The following is a 20,691-nucleotide window of genomic DNA, read 5'->3' as shown; positions in this document are numbered from 1 at the left end:
AAGCCAACAGAGAAGGTAATTAAAGAAAAAAAAGGATAGGAATTCATGCCGAGCATAAGTAGGACTAGATAAACATACAAAGTACCTACTAACTCTTCAATTCTCTCAGAATGTATTATCCAAAAGATGGAAGACTGAAAAAAAAAATTCTAAAAACTAGTAATTTCCTAGAAACTCAAGAGTAAGATATAAGGAAAGGTGATGATGTGTGTTCTCCAAACCAAGCTGGTTAGAAAGGAAAGACAATGGTCTGGGCTATCAGGAAAACTCTGGATAAAAACCCAAACCAACCAACCAACCAAAACCCAAACCCAAAGACATTCTACAGCTGGGAGCATCTCTATAAGTTAGTGGGATGAAAAGACCATAATAGAATTCAGGTATCAGAGAGCAAAGTCTCAGTTCACTGTGTGGAACCTGAAAAGGTAATTCAAATGATGGCAAGTGGGTCTGGAAGCATTACTGCATGTGAGGGGAATACCAATTCCGTAACAGAAGCTGCCCCTCACCGCAGCTGCCCCCCTCTCTATGAACACACAGATACAGATGCCCTAGTAGCACCTAAGATCCTCAATTTCAATCCCCAAAGACAGTAATTTAGACATTAACAGGAAGTGAACTCTGTTCCACAGGCTTCTGTTGCCAAGGCAGCTTTGAATTTTTCTTCACATACTTACTAATATAGGATACATTGACAGAACTATCCATTCACATGCGTGTTTATGCTAAGATGACTACTACACAGCACCTCTAAGAAGGCTTAACTATAAAAGCTTCTTTAAAGGTCCCAGAGTGAGGGTATACACATACGCAGTTGGCCCTTGGACAACGAGGGGCGCTGACCCCAACCCTCGCACAGCCAAAAATCCATATACCTTTTGACTACTTCAAAACTTAACTACTAATATAGCCGACTGTTGACCTCAAGCCCTAACAGCAATAAAAAGTTGATTAATATGTACTATGTATGTTCTATGTATTATATACTGTACTCTTACAGTAATAGAAACTAGAGAAAAGAAAATCGTAAGAGAAAATACATTTCGGGTGCTTTACTGTATTTATTGGGAAAAAAAAAGCCATGTATAAGTAGATCCATGCAGTTTAAGGGTCAACTACACACACCTGACTATTTGTCCAGCTGAGGTAATGCTCTTTTATATAACATGTAACAAGACTAAAAAGTTGTACCTTTGTTGCAGTCACTGATGGCCATCTCTTTCTTGTCCTAAAAGGAAATATAACATTAATATGTGACACTCTACTTCAATCTTAATGGCTCAAAGGCTCAATGACATAAGCTGACCATTAATAACTGCTTATGGAGATGCACAATGCTCTTCAAAGAAATCACATGGAAACATGCATGTTATTTACAATAAGCTTAAATTCAAAATACAGTGACAGCTCTGATGTGCAAACCTCCTAGCAACAAATTATTCAAGTTGTTTCTTCCTAACATCTTTAAAGACTGTTGGAATTGACCTATTATATTGTAAGGTACTTCACATTAGAATGCTGATACTGAGAGAAAGTTATGATCAATAAGCAGGGCAAATGAGTGACTATGAGTAACTGTTGATAACTCTCCTCTTTGGCTAAGCTGTTATGTTATCACACCCAGGGTGGTATCTTTCAGAAAGCATACAGATGGTTCATTATAGACACACAGTGTGGCTCGTCATTAGTCTTGGTTACAAATCTTTTTTTTTTTTTTTTTTTTTTTTAAGATTTTATTTATTAATTTGAGAGAGAAAGAGAGAAGTAGGGGCAGGAGCAGAGGGAGAGGAAGATAATCTCCAGCACACTCTGACGCTCAGCTTAGAGCCCAAGGCAGGGCTCCATCCCTGGACTCTTGAGATTATGACCTGAGCTGAAATCAAGAGATAGATGCTTAACTGACTGAGCCACCCAGGCAGCCCTTGGTTATAAATCTTAATTTAGCCACTGGTGAAACAAAAATACAAAACATTTCACAAAATAAGATATCTAATTTACTTCACTGAATCTAGAAGCAAGGCACAGTGAGAACAATGATGGACATCTAAAGAACTAGATTGTAATTCCAGTTCTGACAGTGACCTGCTATTTAGCCCCTCAAGCTCTAAAGTGTCTATTTTCCCCAAATTAGAAGTTTTCTACAGTATTACAGAAATGTTAATTCAAATAAATATTCAGTAGGGGAGCCTGGGGCTCAGTGGGTTGAGCATCCAACTCTTGACTTTGGTTCAGGTCATGATCTCAGGGTCATGAGGTTGAGTCCTGCATTGGGCTTTATGCTCAGCAGGAAATCTGCTTGAGATTCTCTTTCCCTCTGCCCCATCCCCTCTCAAAAGTGTGCACACACACTAATAAATAAATCTTAAAAAAAAAAAAAAGAAAGAAATGTTCAACACTCCCATAATGGCTACTATAGAAAATACTAAATATTTTGCACAATACTTTAGATCAATGTCTATCAAACTGAGTTTCAGACTTCAATCAAAATTCCAGGATGGGGAGTGACTACCTAATGGGTAGAGGGTCTCTTTCTGGGGCCATGGAAAAGTTCTGGAACTAGACAGTGGTAAATGGCTGAATACTGTGAACATACGTAATGGTACTGAAACATACAGTTTAAAATGGTTAAAATGGTGAATTTTAGGTCATTACAAATAAAAAAGGTTTTTTATTTGTATAAAATAAATTTTATTTTACCCATAACAAATAAAAAAGGTTTCAGAGTCATCTGCGAGGCACTAAATATAGTTTATCTCTTCCAACGCTCATCATTAAAAATTCACATATTAAAAGCTCTATGAAGTCCTATGGTAAAGAAATCTGTATAACTTTGGGTAAGTCAGTATTTTCTCAATTTACCGTACTCCTATAAATCTAGGACACACAATTTCACAATTTAAAGTGTTTAGAACAGGAGTAAATCTTTACAACTTATGTGTACACTTGTGGTGGTATTCTCTGGGCCCTTAAGAGACCACTAAGTTGCAGTGCAGCTTATCAATAATCAGCTTCCGCAGATCAAGTAATTATGGTATTTTACCACAGAATCCTTTGCAGTCACAGTCACCCTCAGGCGTTATTTGCGGCTAAGAGTGGTAGTCTCCAAAGGGCTGTGTATAAAAAAAATCAGAACCTATTTTCCACCCTTTCATAACTTATATAAGATACACATACCATAATGTACACAAAACTTTGGGCCTACACTTTTAGGGCTTTGTCTGCTCTTGTGTAGCCTGGCTTGGAGCTGAAACTCTACCTTAACTCCAGTTTGCCTTTTCTTCCCAGATGTGAAATGTAAAGCTTGGTCAGGGTCACTCAGTCAGGGATGCTGAGCCTGCAAATGTGCCTTCAGAAATTCTTCTTAAAGCAGTTAACCCACCACTTCTTGAAAGCCTCAGAATATGCTCCTTAAACCACTTTAGTGCATTAATCCTGGAAGTACTCACGTCTCTAATTATAGAATCTTCTTAAAATATTAAGAGTACAATTTCAAAGAATAAAACAAAACATGTACCAACAAACCTACCCTTCATATAGGAAATAGTCATAAAACAACTTCTTCTGAGTTCTCCTCAGATGTGACAGACAAAAGACCAGCAAGACCATACACATTTCCTAACTTAAGAACTGGTCGATTATGCTAGCTCAACCTAAGCAGTATCAATAACTTAGCAACCATGGAAACAAAGAATCCCAAATCTCAGGAGCCAAATGGCCTTTTCCTGAAATCGAAGACATTCCTGATCTTATTTCATAATTAGTTTCCAGTCTGAGAATGTGACAAGGTATCTCTAAGAAGCAAAAGCAAAAAAGATTTTTTCCAGCTAAGTGTGAATTCCGATCAGTGGTAGAATATATTAATGAATATTGTTCTATGTAAACTTAAAACAAGTATTTTATTTTATTTTTTAAAAGACAGCACTTATTTGACAGAGAGAGCAAGAGTGGAAGGGGGAATGGCAGAGGGAGAGGGAGAAGCAGGCTCCCCACTGAGTGGGCATTGAACTCAGGTTCCTGGGTTCATGTCTTGAGCCGAAGGCAGATGCTTAACCAACTGAGCCACCCAAGCGCCCCTGTATTATTTCTTCTAACAAAAATGTCTGTTTGTATACTCTAATTATTTCTTCTCCCACTTGATATGAATCACTCTAAAAATACTTCACCTTAGAAACTGAATTCAATAATAAAACATACGAAAAGAACCAAAAAACAAAACACAAACCCTTTCCTGATGTGCAGTCATTCAAGTATTCCCTACCTCACCCCTTTTTAAAAAAAACCCTGGTCATCAAAAATGACTTTGGTAGAGGCTCTAGAGAATTTCAGGCAACAAGAAAAAGTGACATAATAAATACCTGATACAAACAATAAAAAAAAAACAAACAAACAACCAATTTAACCCAATCGTGACCTTGCTTTGTGGTTGCTTAAAGGTATGCTAAGTAATCTCTTCTTTGTGCTTTGGATATAAATAGCCATATTTAAACAAATGGTTTCCCCCCTACCCGCTGCCAAAATTTCACATCATTTCAATCCACTTAAATTGACATGTTGACTAAATAGGAATAGCAGACAAATCAGCAACAAATCTAACTTTTATTTTATTTTTTAAAAAATATTTTATCTATTTGAGAGAGAGAGAGAGAGGGAGAGAGTGCCTACAGGAGCACAGGAAGGAGGGAGGGTGGGCGCAGCAGAGGGGAAGCAGGCTCCCAAATGAGCTGGGAGCCAATGTGGTGCTCAATCCCAGTAAATAAGGACAGGGTTAAGGTATAGGCAGGGAGAAGTAGGGGCCCTTGGCTGGGCTCTGACACTATTCTTGGCAGGCAGAAGTGCTAAACTAGAGTGAACAAGATATAAGGAAATAGACTACCTGGCCTCAGGTGTTAGGGAGTACTTTTCTTTGGGGGCTACACTATCATAGAAAATGGTCAAACCTCGGGGGGCCTGGGTGGTTCAGTGGGTTAAGCAGCTGCCTTTGGCTCAGGTCATGATCTCAGGGTCCGGGGATCGAGTCCCGCATCGGGCTCTCTGTTCAGCGTGGAGACTGCTTCCTTCTCTCTCTCTCTGCATGCCTCGATGCCTACTTGTAATCTCTCTCTGTCAAATAAATAAATAAAATCTTAAAAAAAAAAAAAAAGAAAAGAAAATGGCCAAACCTCAAGGAATTAAGTCATTAAGGCTGTTATCAGTAGTCCATGCTCAAATCAAGGCGTCACGAGAAGCTCAAGGCTATGACAAGCTTCCCAGTCAGTTCTCAATAAAAGACTGCCAATAAAAGCCCTCAGTGAGGCCCTATCAAGACCTCTCTACTTCTAGAGAGCTTCTTCTTTGCTTTCTGCTCTCACGTTCACTTAATGAACTTCCACTTCGCCCTTCTGTGTCCGCGGGATTCATTCTTTGACTCTGGGAGACAAAAACCCTGTGATCCTGTGACACCAGGACCCTGAGATCATGACCGGAGCCCAAGGTAGACACTTAAACCAGCTGAGCCATCTAGGTTGCTAACTTTTAGTACCAATGTTGTACAAAACCAGTACACCTGAACATTTGCCTTCATTAACTCAGTTCTCAATCCTTTAGAAATATAAAATGCTCTTGAACTTTCCCTGACACCTATTTTACATTTAGGGGCACCTCTCATCCCAACTGTTGGACAGTTCTCCCTGTGTCCACACTTTTGGCAGAGAATCAGAATCCTAGCAATAAGCATTTCAAAGTCCAGAGTTTTGTTTATTTATTTATTTAATTTTTGGGAGAAGATTTTGTTTATTTATTTATTTGACAGAGAAAGACCCAGGGAGAGAGGGATCATAGGTGGGGGAGTGGGAGAGGGAGCAGCAGGTTTCCAGCTGAGCAGGGAACCCGATTCAGGGATAGACCCCAGGACTCCAGGATCATGACCCAAGCTGAAGGCAGACACAATGACTGAGCCACCCAGGCACCCCCAAGTCCAGAGTTTTCATGGTGTTTCCTTCTCCCTTTGAGTCTTTATTGAGAATTCCAGAGACCTAAATTAAGCAGCTGTAGCTCTTCTAGGACATGCACTACTTGGCTTTTTGCTTCATTAACTTGCCCTAGTTTGGTGGAGACTTTGTCAGCCCTTCGCCATGAAGGCGTTCAATCAGCCACTCTCATAGGGAATGTTAGCAATAATCTGACTCAGGTTTTTTCAAAATACTTTCCTATCTTCCCTATGCCCTTTACATCAGGGAAATACATGTGCAGGAAAACGGAGGCAGCAACTTTAAGCCCCTTTTCTTTTTTAAAAAGATTTTATTTTTAACTAATCACTATACCCAACATGGGGCTCAAACTCACAACCCTGAGATCAAAGAGTCACAGCCCCTCTGCTAATTTGAAACAGAATCTATCCTATGAAAACACTCCAAGTTCATGTGCTTCTTAAAAAGAAAAGGTCAAAGACACATACCTGTTTCATCCTTGCAGCAGCTCTATTTGAAAACAGAATAGACCTGTCTTTCTGGAAGCAGGATGGGCACATCTGAAGGGCTTGACTATAAGAACTCTCAGCTTCTGTATAATCTGAGGATAAGGTAAAAGATAAGAGGTCATTATGATTTTATTCCTGGTATTACTGTATTTGATAGTATCTCAGAATGCATAGCTTTCCATTCACAGAACAAAGGTCTCAAGTAGAATGTTCTGTATGTTTAACTTTTATTTGGCTTATCAATTTAGTAAGGAATAATGAAAGGGGATTAGGGAACTGGACAGATGAAAGAGACTAAAATCTGGGATTAATGGCTTGGGATAAAGACAAAAAATTTATGTACATATTTTCATTAAAGATATGCTTTCATGCAGTCAAGCTGGCCAAAACTGCTTCCTTAAAATGTCTGGAGACACATTTTATGGAGCTAAGAGCAACAATGTAAAAATCAGTAGTTGGCTACAGACCTTAAAAGAGAAAATGGTGATAAATTTATTTACTCTCTGTCATTCACAGAATTATGGTCAGGGTACTAAAAGAAAATTGCCTGTTCATGCCTTTCTCAGGTCTGAAATATTTAACACTAAAATACAAAGAGATAAACTTTCAAAATCAGAACCATTAGTACTTAGGAAAAAAAAAAGTGATGATTGCTAAACCAGATGTAACGAAAAAAATTTTAAATCTAAAAAGTAGGGGATAATGTTACTACTCCTAGTTTTCTAAAGCATATGCATTTTTAAAAAAGATTTTATTTATTTATTTGACAGAGAGAGAAATCACTAGTAGGCAGAGAGAGAGGGGGAATCAGGTTCCCCACCAAGCAAAGAGCCCGACTTGGGGCTCGATCCCAGAACCCTGAGATCATGACCTGAGCTGCAGGCAGAGGCTTAACCCACTGAGCCACCCAGATGTCCCAAGCATATGCATTTTGATATAGTTCTTCTTCTTCTTCTTTTTTTTAAAGATTTTATTTGGGGCACCTGGGTGGCTCAGTGGGTTAAAGCCTCTGCCTTCAGCTCAGGTCATTATCCCAGGGTCCTGGGATTGAGCCCCGCATCGGGATCTCTGCTCTGTGGGGAGTCTGCTTCTCCCTCTCTCTCTGCCTCTCTGCCTACTTGTGATCTCTGTCTGTGTCAAATAAATAAATAAATAAAATCTTTAAAAAAAAAAAAAAAAGATTTTATTTATTTGTTAGAGAGAAAGACAAGTAGTGGGGAATGGGAGACAGAGACAGAAGCAGGCTTCCGGCTGAGCAAGGAGCCCTGCTGCAGGGCTCCATCCCAGGACCCTGGGATCGTGACCTGAGCCAAAAGCAGAGGCTTAACCCACTGAGCCACCCAGACATCTAAAGCATATACACTTTACATATGTGAAAGAAGGTTATTATAAGATCAAATAGTTACCACAAATTAACTCAATGAACACTAATTATTCTTAAGCAAATATAAGAAACACAGGATGACAAGCAGAACATCTCTCTACTTAAGGCAGCCAAAGAAAAAGGCACATGAAAGACTAAAGTACAAGCAAAACACTTTCCAGACCATGCTAGAACCACTGGGCCAGTTTTCACAGAATTGTTCCAAGTGAGGAAGGGGGACCCTGCTTTTACTTTTACATCAAAGAAACAGCCAGCCTCTTAATGTTTCAGAGTAGTTTTCCAAAGTATCAGCTGAAAAGTCTGCCCTACCTCTGGTTCTATAGTGGATTACATAAAAGAAAAAGTATGCAGGTGCCAAGAGACACAATGTAACTGGTCACCATTAGGTGCAGGTTATCTGGACCTGGTGAAAAATCAAATTCCAAGGCGTTGGGAAGCAACAATGTACTGTTAGCAGTTTAGGTTTGCTGTTTACAAATATTTTTGGTGTTTCTTCACACTCCAAGACAGAATGAGGAATCAAGAGGACCAGACATCAGTGCTGATATAAGTGCCTTACCTCCTCTCTTAAATTGCGCATTTCCCTCCTCCTTTAGTCTAGTGCTCTCTTCTCTTCTCTTCTGCAAGAGATCCGACAATTACATCATTTCCCACAATATAAGCAAACAAAAAGGTTAGCTTTCGTTAGGCTACTTAATAGGCAGCAACTTGACTTTTGTTTTTTTCAACTTGACTTTGAGAGCTGGGTCAGTTTTATCTAAATCTCAGACATAGAGAAGCATGTGGCCATATGGCTAATCATCAATTGCATTCTTTTTTTTTTTTTTTTTTTTTAAGATTTTATTTATTTATTTGACAGACAGAGATCACAAGTAGGTAGAGAGGCAGGCAGAGAGAGAGAGAGAGGAGGAAGCAGGCTCCCTGCTGAGTGGAGAGCCTGATGTGGGGCTTGATCCCAGGGCCCTGAGACTGTGACCTGAGCTGAAGGCAGAGGCTTAACCCACTGAGCCACCCAGGCGCCCCATCAATTGCATTCTTGAGGCTTAAAACACAAAACCTAGGTTTCCTATGTTTATATCTTTTGCATGGAATAGCAATTTGGGTATCACTTAATTTCCATTTACTCAAAATGAAACTAAACACCACGCCCACTGGCATGTACACCACCATAAATTCAAATTCTCAATCTGCTACTTATTTTTTTTATAATTTTTAATTTTTTTTATTAACATATAATGTATTATTAGCCCCAAGGGTACAGGTCTGTGAATTGCCAGGTTTACACATTTCACAGCACTCACCATAGCACATACTTTTCCCAATGTCCATAACCCAACCACCCTCTCCCAAACCCCCCTCCCCTGGCAACCCTCAGTTTGTTTTGTGAGATTAAGAGTCTCTTATGGGTTGTCTCCCTCCTGAACCCATCTTGTTTCATTTATTCCTTTCCGACCCCCCAGCCCCCCCACATTGCCTTTCAACTTCCTCTTATCAGGGAGATCATAATTGTCTTTCTCTGATTGTCTTTCTCTGATTATGCTTAGCAAAATACCCTCTAGTTCCATCCACATCATTGCAAATGTCAAGATTTCATTTCTTTTGATGGCTGCACAGTATTCCATTGTATATATATACCACATCTTCTTTATCCATTCATCTGTTGATGGACATCTAGGTTCTTTCCATAGTTTGGCTATTGAATCTGCTACTTATTAAATGAATGATCTTGGACAAGTTCCAGATCTTTCTAAGCCTTAGTTTTTTTAATCTTAAATATGAGGTTTTATAGTTTTATGGATTAATGTGATAATATACATAAAGCTCCTAATACAGTGCCTGGAAAATAAGGGTTCAATAAATATGAGCTATTACCTTTCTGTAAAATAATTTAAAAAAGGAAATGGTTTATGTGGTTTCTGTCATGTTGAAGACAGTCAATATGTTGGCAGAGTGCACTACAAGAAGCGGCTTCACCTATAGGGTCAGAGCAATAATTTTGTTCAGGCTACTACTGGGGCGTCTGAAGAAACCCAGATACATCTCTCATTTCTGAGCTTCTTCTAACAACTCAGACATTCACAGAGATGGCCAAACACCCATCATACTCAAGGGCAGGCAGAATGAATGTTATTCTGCCAAGCCATGATGGCACCTGCTGAGTCCCTGTGTGCTTTCTGCCCTGAATATCTTAGCAATATGATCGGCACAAGCAGAACTGACACAAGTGACTACCACCTGCCTCCTTTTCAAAGAGCTTAAAAAAGAGAGAGAATCCAAAAATCTCCACCTTCATTCTTAAAGCTTCTGACTAAATAAAAATTTCAAAGGAAGGAAATATAGATAGCAGGGTATTTCATGCACAGGAGAAGTCGGGAGCCTAAATGATTGGTACTCTTAAGATTAGGGAACCAAAGTAAAAATATTATATCTCTGTAGATTTGTAGAAACACTGTTAAAACAAGGGTGTTTCCCAAATATCTTATTATTATACTCTGGATGATGAATCTCAGTAAAAAAACTAAAAGGTAGGTATAAAATGAATCTCATTTTTATGGTATCTACCATGTGCCAGATGTACAGCAGATACAGTAATTCATTTTTATTTTTATTTTTTCTTTTTTTCAATTTATTTGACAGACAGAGATCACAAGTAGGCAGAGAGGCAGGCAGAGAGAGAGGAAGGAAAGCAGGCTCCCTGCTGAGCAAAGAGCCCCATGCAGGGCTCGATCCCAGGACCCTGGCACCATGACCTGAGCCGAAAGCAGAGGCTTTAACCCAGTGAGCCACCCAGGTGCCACTATTTTTATTTTTTCATTTTTAGCTAGAACATATCTGGAACAGGGCTATCCTAAGGGAATTAAAAAAAAAAAAAGAATAATATGGGTGGTGGTGATGAGAATCAAAATGTAAGACTATAGTCACATTTACTTAGTACTACCTAGGACAGAGGTGCTTAGATCATAATGTTCTCTATGCTATCAAGATTTCTGGATGCAAGCAAAAAGACTGTATCTTAGGTATAAATTTGGAGGGAAGAGGCGCCTGGGTGGCTCAGTCGTTAAGGGTCTGCCTTTGGCTCAGGCCTGGTCTTAGGACCATGGGATAGAGCCCCACATCAGGCTCCCTGCTTGGCAGGAAGCCTGCTTCTCCCTCTCCCACTCTCCCTGCTTGTGTTCCCTCTTTCACTGTGTCTCTCTCTGTCAAATAAATAAATAAAATCTTCAAAAAAAAAAATTTAGAGGGAAGATTCACTAGAAAGATATTGGGGCTCACAGAATCACCCGGAGGCCTGAAACACAGGCTAAGAAAAAGGGCAGGACTCAGGTAACTCTGTTAATCAAGAAGCAAGAAAGCATTCATTATCTTTTAGTGGAAGAATATGCCCAAGACAGCGCTGTAATAGTAGCAAATAAATCCTATTTCCTTTTCTTTGCCCCAGTTGAGATTCAAAGTCTTGGTCAGAAGCATCCAGTGAGGGTACCTGGGTGATTTAGTTGGTTAAGTGTCTTTCTTTAGCTCAGGTCATGATTCCAGTGTCCTGGGATCCAGCTCTGCATCAGACTCCCTGCGCTCTCTCAAATAAAGAGAAATAAAAAGAAAAAAAAAAAAAAAGAAAGAAAGGAAATAAAGCATCCAATAAGTCAAGCATAGCTCATAGGCCTTGGCTGTCAGAGAATGGAATGAGGAACATGGGGTACTGCCCACAAACATGATTACAATGCAGGAAAGTTCCTCCAGATAGGAAGGGAAGTTGGATGCTAGAAGCCAAGAAAACCCTATAACAAATCCAGCTAAAAGTTATTTCAAGAAGATGTACAGATGACCAACAGACACACTAAAAAATGCTCAGTATCACTAATCATCAAGGAAATGCAAATCAAAGCCACAATGAGACATCATCTTATACCTGCTAGAAAGGCTAAAATAAAAAAGATGAGAAGTAACAAGTATTGATGAGGAAGTGGAAAAAAGGGAACCTTTTGTGCATTATTGGTGAGAATGTAAATTGGTACAGCCAGTGTGGAAAACAGTATGGAGGTTCTTCGAAAAATTACAATTAAAAACATCATATGATCCAATGATTCCACAATTGAGTATTTACCCAGAGAAAAGGAAAACACTAATTCAAATAGATATATGCACCCTTATTCACATTTACTGTAGCATGTATTTACAACAGCCACGATATGGCAGCAACCTAAGTGTCCATCAAGAGACAGACACAGGGGCGCCTGGGCAGTTCAGTTAAGCATCTATCTGAATCTTGATTTTGGCTCAGGCCATGATCTCAGGGTCATGGGATGGAGCCCCACGTCAGGATTTGTGCTCAGTGGGCAGTCTGGTTTAGATTCTCTCTGCCCCTCCCTCTGCTCATGGGCACACTCTGTCTCTAAAATAAATAAATAAATCTTAAAGGACAAATGGATAAGGAAGTATTATAGATACATAATGGAATATTATGCAGCCACAAGAAAGATGAGATCTCCCATTTGAGACGATATGGATGGACCTACTAGATATTATACTAAATGAAATAAGTCAGACTGAGAAAGACTAATACCATATGGTTTCATTCATAAGTGGAACCTAAACAAACAAAAACAAATGAATAAACAAACAAAAAGCAGAAACAGACCTATAAATACAGAGAACTGACAGTTGCCAGCAGGGAGGGGGCTGAGGGTTGGGCAAAATGAGTGAAAGGGAACAGGAAATAAAGGCTTTCGGTTATGGAGTGAATAAGTCATAGGAATAAAAGGCACAGCCTAAGGAATTAGTCAATGATATTATAGCAGTGATATATGGAGACATATGGGAACTACACCTGTGGTGTACACAGCATAACAGATAACACTGTGTTGCATCACTCTGTTGTACGCCTGAAACTAATGCAGCATAGCGTGTCAACTAGACTGAAATAAAAATAGTGATTTCAATCCCAAGCAGCTAAAGCAACCCTTACAAAGGAAAACAAAGCTGGAGGCACCAAGGTCCCTGATTTCAAACTATATTACAAAGCTACAGTTATTAAAATAGTGTGGCATTAGCATAAAAACAGATGCATAGATCAATGGAACAGATTAGAGAGGCCAGGAATAAACCCACGCATGTGCCATCAGTTAATTTATGATAAAAGAGCCAAGAGTATACAATGGGGAAAGGATAGTCTCTTCAATAGATGGTGTTGGGAAAACTGGAGAGCCACACTGTAAAAGAAACTGGACCACTGGGATGCCTGGGTGGCTCAGTCAGTTAGGTGTCTGCCTTTGGCTCAGGTCATGATCCCAGGGTTCTGGGACTGAGCCCTGCATTGGGCTCCTTGCTCAGCAGGAGGCCTGCTTCTCCTTCTGCCTGCTGTCCCCTGCTTGTGCTCTCTGACAAATTAAAAAAAAAATTCTCTTTAAAAAATAAAAAACCCTGGACCACTGTCTCTCATACTATACACAAAAATTAACTCAAAATGGATTAAAAACTTTTTTAAAAAAGATTTTTATTTATTTATTAGACACAGAGAGGGAACACAAGCAGGGGGAGTGGGAGAAGGAGAAGCAGGCTTCCCAGCGAGCAGGGAGTCCGATGTGGGGCTTGATCCTAGCACTCTGGGATCATGACCTTAGCAAAAGGCAGATGGTTACTGGCTGAGCCACCTAGGCGCCCCTGGATTAAAGACTTTAACATAAGACCTGAAAACATAAAAAATTCTAGAACACATAGGCAGTAAGCTCCTTGACAGGTCTTACTGATGATTTTCTGAACCTGACACCAAAAGCAAAGGCAACAAAAGCAAAAATAAACACATGGGGACATGTCAAACTGAAATCTTCTGCACAGCAAAGGAATCAACAAAATGAAAAGGCAACCAACTGAACAAGAGAAAATATTTTCAAATCATTTATCTGATAAGGGGGTAATATCCAAAATATGTAAAGAACTCATACAACTTAAGAGCAAAAATCCCAATCTGATTAAAAAATGGACAGAAGATATGAATAGACATTTTTCCAAAGAAGACATACAGATGACCGACAGGTATATGAAAAGATGTACAATATCAATTATCAGGGAGATGCAAATCAAAACCATGATGAAATGCCATCTCACACTTGTTAAAATGGTTATTATAAAATAGACAAGAAATAACAAGCCTTGATGAGGATGTACAGAAAAGGGAACCCCTGTGCACTATTGGTGGGAATGCAGATTGGCACAGTCATTATGGAAAACTGAAAGGAGGTTCCTTAAAAAGTTAAATATGGGTGCCTGGGAGGTTCAGTTGGTCAAACATCCAACTCCTGATCTCAGCTCGTGTCTTATTTTTAGGGTCACTAAGTTCAAGTCCACATTGGGCTTCATGCTGGGCACAGAGCCTACTTAAAAAACTAAAAACAGAACTAACATATGGACCAGCTTCTGGGTATATACATATATATGTATGTATGTATTTTGAAGAATTTTATTTATTTGATAGAGAGCACGAGCAAGGGGAAGCAGCAAAGGCAAGGGAGAAGGAGGCTCCCCACAGAGTAGGCAGCCGGACATGGGACTCCATCCCAGCACCCTGGGATCATGACCTGAGCTGAAGGCAGAGGCTCAACCAACTGAGCTACCCAGGCACCCAGCTTCTGGGTATTTAGCTGAAGAAAATGAAAATACTAACTTGAAAAGATATATGCACCCTTAAGCTCACTGCAGCATTATTTACAACAGCCAAGATATGGTAACAACCTAAGTGTCTATCAGTGGATGAAGGGACAAAGAAATGGTATAGCCATCACTTCCAGTCTCCTTCTAGCTGCTGTCTATCCACCTAAATCTCAGCTGGTCTGCCTGAAATCCTCTGAATGCCAACCCTAGTCCCCTGCTCATTCCCATTTTGGTCCAACAAAATGAATGAAACTCTCATGACCAGGAGAAACTCACCAAACTCTTAAGTACAAGTATGCAATGGTGGGAAAGGAACAGCCTGATGAAAGAAAGTGGCTCAGGAAACAGTTACGGCAGATGATAAAAAAACTTCAGTTTGCCTTAAAGAAGTTGGGGTAAACACTATCTCTGGTACTGAAGAAATGAGTATGTTCAAAGAACACTGATCCACTTTAACAATGCCAAAGTTCAGACAACCTGGGAAGTGAACGCCTTCACCGTTCCAGGCCATGCTGAGACAGCAGCTGATAGAAACGCTACTATCTCACACCAATTTCGTGAAGGCAGTCTGACTAGTTTAAGAAGACTGGCTGAAGCTCCGCCCAAACAATGTGTGGATTTGAAAAGCATCACTTTTCCATCGGAAAGGATGAGGATGATGAAGTTCCAGATCTTGTGGAGAATTTTGATGAAGATGCCAAGAATGAAGCAAACTGAACTGAGTCAACTTCTGGAAGGTAAAACTTAAAAGAGTTATTGGGAGCTGCTATTTATTTTATTTTAAAGATTTTATTTATTTGAGAGAGAGGGCACACCTAAGCAGGGGGAGCGGCAGAGGGAGAGGGAGAAGCAGGCTCCACACTGAACAGGGAGCCCGATGTGATCCAGGGGATCATGACCTGAGCTAAAGGCAAACGCTTAACTGACTGAGCCACCCAGGCACCCTGGCAGCTATTTTAAATTATGACTGTTTTAAAAAAATTTTTCATAGATCTGATAAATCTAGATCTCTAATATTTTTAAGCCCAAGCCCCTTGGACACTGTAGCTCTCTTCGGTTTTTGCTTCTATATAATTCATTCTTTGCAGCTAATTAAGGTGAAGAAGCCTGGGAATAAACTTTGAAATAAGGTTAATAAAGTTCTTTACCTAGTTAAAAAAAACAATATTGTGCCATATAGATACATACAGTGAATATTACTCAGCTATAAAAAGACGAAATTCTGCCATTCACCATAACATGCATGGTTTTTGAGGGCATTATCCTAAGTGAAATAAGTCAAAAAAAAAAAAAAAAAACCAGGGGCACCTGGGTGGCTCAGTGGGTTAAGCTGCTGCCTTTGGCTCAGGTCATGATCTCAGGGTCCTGGGATCAAGTCCCACATTGGGCTCTCTGCTTGGCAGAGAGCCTGCTTCCCTCTCTCTCTCTGCCTGCCTCTCTGTCTACTTGTGATCTCTGTCAAATAAATAAATAAAATCTTAAACAAAACAAAACAAAACAAAAACAAATAGCTTATGATTTTTCTTAAATATGGAATCTAAACAAAAAAATCACAAGCTCACAGATACAGAGAACAGATTGGCAGTTGCCAGAGGCAGGGTTAGGGAGTGGGAGAATGGATGAAAGGAGTATGAAAAAAATGATATTAAAGAATTATAAAATAATTTCAATTAAAGTAAACTTAAAATCCTATAAGTAATAGCAAATTCTTTGCCAATTTTAAATCATACACCCATGCATAATTGACCAATAATGTTCTAAAAGTGAAATGAAAAGCTAGTTTGATGTTACAATATATATTAATGCCATGTAGCATATTAAGTTAAGAGAAAATTACATAATCATAAAAATAAATGCAACATAGGTCCTAAAGGTCTTTAAAATATTTAGAAATGTTATTTCAAAAGGTTATTTCAAAAACAAAAATTTTTTTAAACAACTCATCAAGTTACTAGAATTTATTATCTATCCTTTAGGAACTTACATTCTCCCCCCTATTTTAACTCTAATTTCAAGCTACTTTCTGATTTATAATCTATTCTCCATTGCAAATTCATCAGAAATGTTTTATGAACACAGATGAAGCACTCAGACCACCAGATCAGACGTGTGTGTGTGTGTGTATGTGTGTTTGTAAGGAGTTTAGTCATTCTTTGGTAAATTTAGAACATTAAAATACCAGTAGGCAAAGCTTAGATCCAAGGTATACCCGGAAGGAATTACCTGTATTGGCCAGCCTGAGCAGGCAGACTGAGAAAAGTTCAGTTTCTTTTTTTCCCTATTTTTTTAAATTAATTTTTAAATTTGAGTGTCGCTGACATACAATGTTACATTAGTTTCAGGTGTATGAAGTAGTGATTTGACAAGTTTAAATGTTACGCTATGCTCGGTGTCTTTGTAACTAGGACTAAGAGTTGAACTGGTAAAGGGAAGAGATCCTGAACATATTTCTGATGCCAATTATTTGAAGGAAGGCATTTTATTTTTTTTGGCTGACAAATCACAATTCAGTGGCTCATTAAGCAGTAAACACTGGAAAAGAGCTGCTGCTTCCACAGATTGTGTAAATTGAGGATTAATGCAATTATCAATATCATGCTGAACATCTCCTTGGAAACAGCTAAAAATAGCACTTTTAAGAGAAAGCTGTACTATCTCCCAGCTGTGCCAAGAGACTAACTTGATCCCAGTACAAAGACTAGGGTTTATGCTGCTGCTGGAACATTCTCTTTCTCCAAAAGATGGCATGCATACTGTGTAAACGTCACTGGAACCCAAAGACAGATTTTGTAGGAGTAAGTGTTACTTAGCATGCTAACTGCCAAGAGTATACACACGTACATGAGCTGATAGCGCTGACATTCAGCAGCATTACCAGGTTCAAATCGTTCCTGGTTCTGGTCTAATGTGGTCAGGAGTCCTCTCATGTCTCCACAATGTTTTAAGTAATCTCTGTGCCCAATGTGGGGCTTGCACTCACAACCCCAGATATCAAGAGTCGTGGGGTCTAGAGACTGACGCAGCCAGGCACCCCTCCAACAATGTCTTTTAACACACTCCAGAGACCTCACAGAGAAACATCTGCTCTAGAATTACATTTCCATAACAAGAGAAACCAAAGAAATTTTACAGGGCTCTTTTACTCAGTACTCCTCCCCATCACTGAAAACTCAGGCAGAAATAGGGGTATTATTCTGCATTATAAATCATCACAAGAGCTGTCAAGAAAACCCCAGAGAGACAATGCTCTTGATGAACAGAGTTTATTTCAACAGTTACTACCACAACTGCAAACTTTTCAGTCTGGAGTTCAAAATTTAATATAATCTACATCACTATAGCTTCTTAAAATCTGTATTCACATGTATTAGTTAGCTCATTGCTTTTGCAAGGCAATTCTGAGATGTAAGCATCAAAGTATTAAACTACCCATTTTACAGGTAAGAAAATCAAGATTCAGAAATCTCTTCATTTCCTTTCTTTTTTTAACACTACACCAAAATTCTATTCCAATCTATTCAGCCTTATTTCTCATTACCATCCAACAAAAGTCCCTCCTCTAGACAATCTGATCTCTTTATGGCCTCTCAACACTCACCCCCTATCCTTCATCCCAATCCTTTGTTTATGCATCCCTACCCTGGAATACCTGTTTGTCTTCTGTAACTTCTTCCTAACTGCCCAAATCAAATTTTCCTGTTTTCAAAGTCCACCACAAAGCCTACCTCCTCCCCAGAGATACCTTTTACTTCCTTCCTTGCACAATCTTTCTCTGAACACACTGTACATTAGTACCTCTAATTTGGGGATTCAATTCTGTCTCACATTATATATATTTAAAAAATGTATATATATATGCAATAAAAATATTGCACAATGTTTGGAATATTACTTAATGTTTAAATGATTTCTTGGGTATAAAACACTGTGCAGCCCTTACCCTAGCAAGAGGGGCCCCTGTCCAGGCCCTCAAATAATTGTACATTTCCTCCCATGGAGCCGTTTTAGACCACGCTCTGGGGTTTCCTGCCTGAGTCTCCCCAGCTGACTTCCAGAAGCTGCATTCATCTTTGCCTGGGTCTGCCCTCCTAAGGGTGGACTTTGCTGCCAAGTATATATTGTGTTCCAGGTGCAATACTTTGTACTATGCCTGCTCTGGTCTTGGAATCAGCCATTTCTCCAGGGAGTCCTGGATCCTTTTGATGGGGAATGAATGGTATTTAGAAACCAAGATCTGGATGCTAGTATGTTCCCTGTTACTAGCAAGTCACTGCTTTTAGGCCCTCTCCATAAGAAAGGCCGGAAAGACATCTTTTTTTTTTTTTTTTTTAAGATTTTATTTATTTATTTGACAGAGAGAGAGATGACAAGTAGGCAGAGAGGTAGACAGAGGGAGGGATGCAGGCCCCCTGCTGAGCAGAGAGTCCGATGCGGGACTTGATCCCAGGACCCTGGGATCATGACCCGAGCCGAAGGCAGGGGCTTAACCCACTGAGCCACCCAGCACCCCCGGAAATACATCTTTAAAAAAGGAAAAAAAACCCCAAATCTCATGAGTCAAAAGAATACATACACACGGAATCTTGTATGTATTCATACAAGTGAACGCCACTGGATTCCTGCTCACCATTTCCCACACTGAAAACCCTGGTTCCAATAATATTTACTCATTCGCTCTATCCAAAAATCAACAAAAAAGGGCTGAAATTACTACACGAATATCATTACCTATAATGAACCTATTATGTATAGTTCAAAATTTCATTGCAGTTCTAACTTCAGAGTATATTCTACTCAAGGTTAACAGTCAAAGTACTATATCCAAAGTTACTGGAATTGTTTTCTCTATGTAATCAATTTGATATAGTTATATTAATTTGCTTCTATGTATAATCCATTTTAAGGCTTAATTCTTTTCCTCATCTGTTCTGGTTTAATTTTAATATTTTAATGTGTAAAATACTTACACAGATCAAAATTCAATACTGGGTGGGATTTCTGATGTGGCAAAATGAGGAGGTTACCAAATCCTCTACCTAAAAAGCAACTATAAATTGGACAAAATTATAAAAACCAACCACTTTGGTGACCCAAAAACTGACTAAAAGCTTATAGCAAAGTAATACTCATGAAAAATTACTGAACTTTAGGAAACAACCCTGAAATCTGTGGCTTATTTGCCAGTGACTGTTCCCCTTCTCCCTCTGATCACGTGACACTGTGGTTCTGGAACGTAGGCCGTGAATAACCAGCAGTTCCACTGTTTAAGGAGGCTGATTTGATTCAAAGCAGAAGATGAAATAACTCATGCCCAGTGGTGTTGTCAGTAATAAGTAGCAATCTGAGTGGCAAGCAAACAGGGAAGGTCAGAGGTTCTACTAATCTGTGGTTACAGCCCTGGCTGTATCATAAATCTATCAGCAGCTCTCTGCTTCCCCCTGCAGTTTTGTAAAGTAATTGCTACAAAATAAAACAAGTCAAGCACTGCGGCCAGAGATCAAGTACCATAAGGGTCAAAGAGAGTGTTTTAAAAAACAACAACAACAACAACAACAACAAAACCCTCAAAAAACAAAAACAAACAAACGAAAAAACCCCACCACCAACAAAAAACCTTACATACTTGCTAAAGGGCTGGAAAATGGAAGCACATGCAACAAAACTTTGCTGCTTTGCTGTTATCCAGGTGAGATGAGAAAATTACACATGGAAAATTACGCCAGTCCCTTATCATTAAAAAGGAAACAAAAGCTTCAGTTTTGTTTTCTTTGAAATTAGACGTGGAAGCCTTACACAAACAGACACACTTGTTCTCTTCACAAGTCACTTTTAGAAACCGTCTAGGGGGCCTGGAGGGAAGATCTCTGGATTTAAGCTGTATTTAGAACCTGACCTCTCATTAAGTTCTGTATTTCTCAGGAAAGACGACTGCTCTATGAGGAACTAACCTTGGAAATATTTCCTTCTCAGCTTAGAAAATTCTATTTGCAAAACTCAATTTAAAAAACCTTACTTCAGTGCTGTTTAAATTCTGCCCAACAAGTCTATTTGAGACCCCAAGCACAGATGAGGGTAAAAGAAAAACATCCCATTTGTAAACTATTCTTCTGATGTTAGATGCAGTCAGTATACTGGTTACATTTGTGTTTTCGAAGCTTGGTCGTGTGTCAGTCTGGTTTTCTGTCTCTCAAAGAGTGCCACAGTTCCA

The 20,691-nt window shown here is 39.3% G+C and overlaps 1 protein-coding gene across 3 annotated transcripts in view; it reads right to left on the bottom strand.

The window, feature by feature from the left end:
* Positions 1-20,691, bottom strand: part of TTC1 (tetratricopeptide repeat domain 1) — a 44,110-nt gene that overhangs the window by 14,001 nt on the left and 9,418 nt on the right. For all 3 annotated transcript variants that reach the window (XM_059174201.1, XM_059174200.1, XM_059174202.1), the window contains exons 3-5: positions 8,398-8,458; positions 6,434-6,546; positions 1,192-1,228 (exon numbers count right to left, since the gene is read on the bottom strand). In XM_059174201.1, the coding sequence (XP_059030184.1) occupies positions 1,192-1,228; positions 6,434-6,546; positions 8,398-8,458 (211 nt within the window). The remainder of the gene's footprint in view (positions 1-1,191; positions 1,229-6,433; positions 6,547-8,397; positions 8,459-20,691) is intronic.

The sequence above is a fragment of the Mustela lutreola genome, chromosome 5, assembly GCF_030435805.1.
Source record: "Mustela lutreola isolate mMusLut2 chromosome 5, mMusLut2.pri, whole genome shotgun sequence".
In the NCBI taxonomy this organism is placed as follows: Eukaryota; Metazoa; Chordata; class Mammalia; order Carnivora; family Mustelidae; genus Mustela; species Mustela lutreola.
Note: the sequence above shows the minus strand (reverse complement) of the source record. Positions and strands in the feature narration are given on the sequence as shown.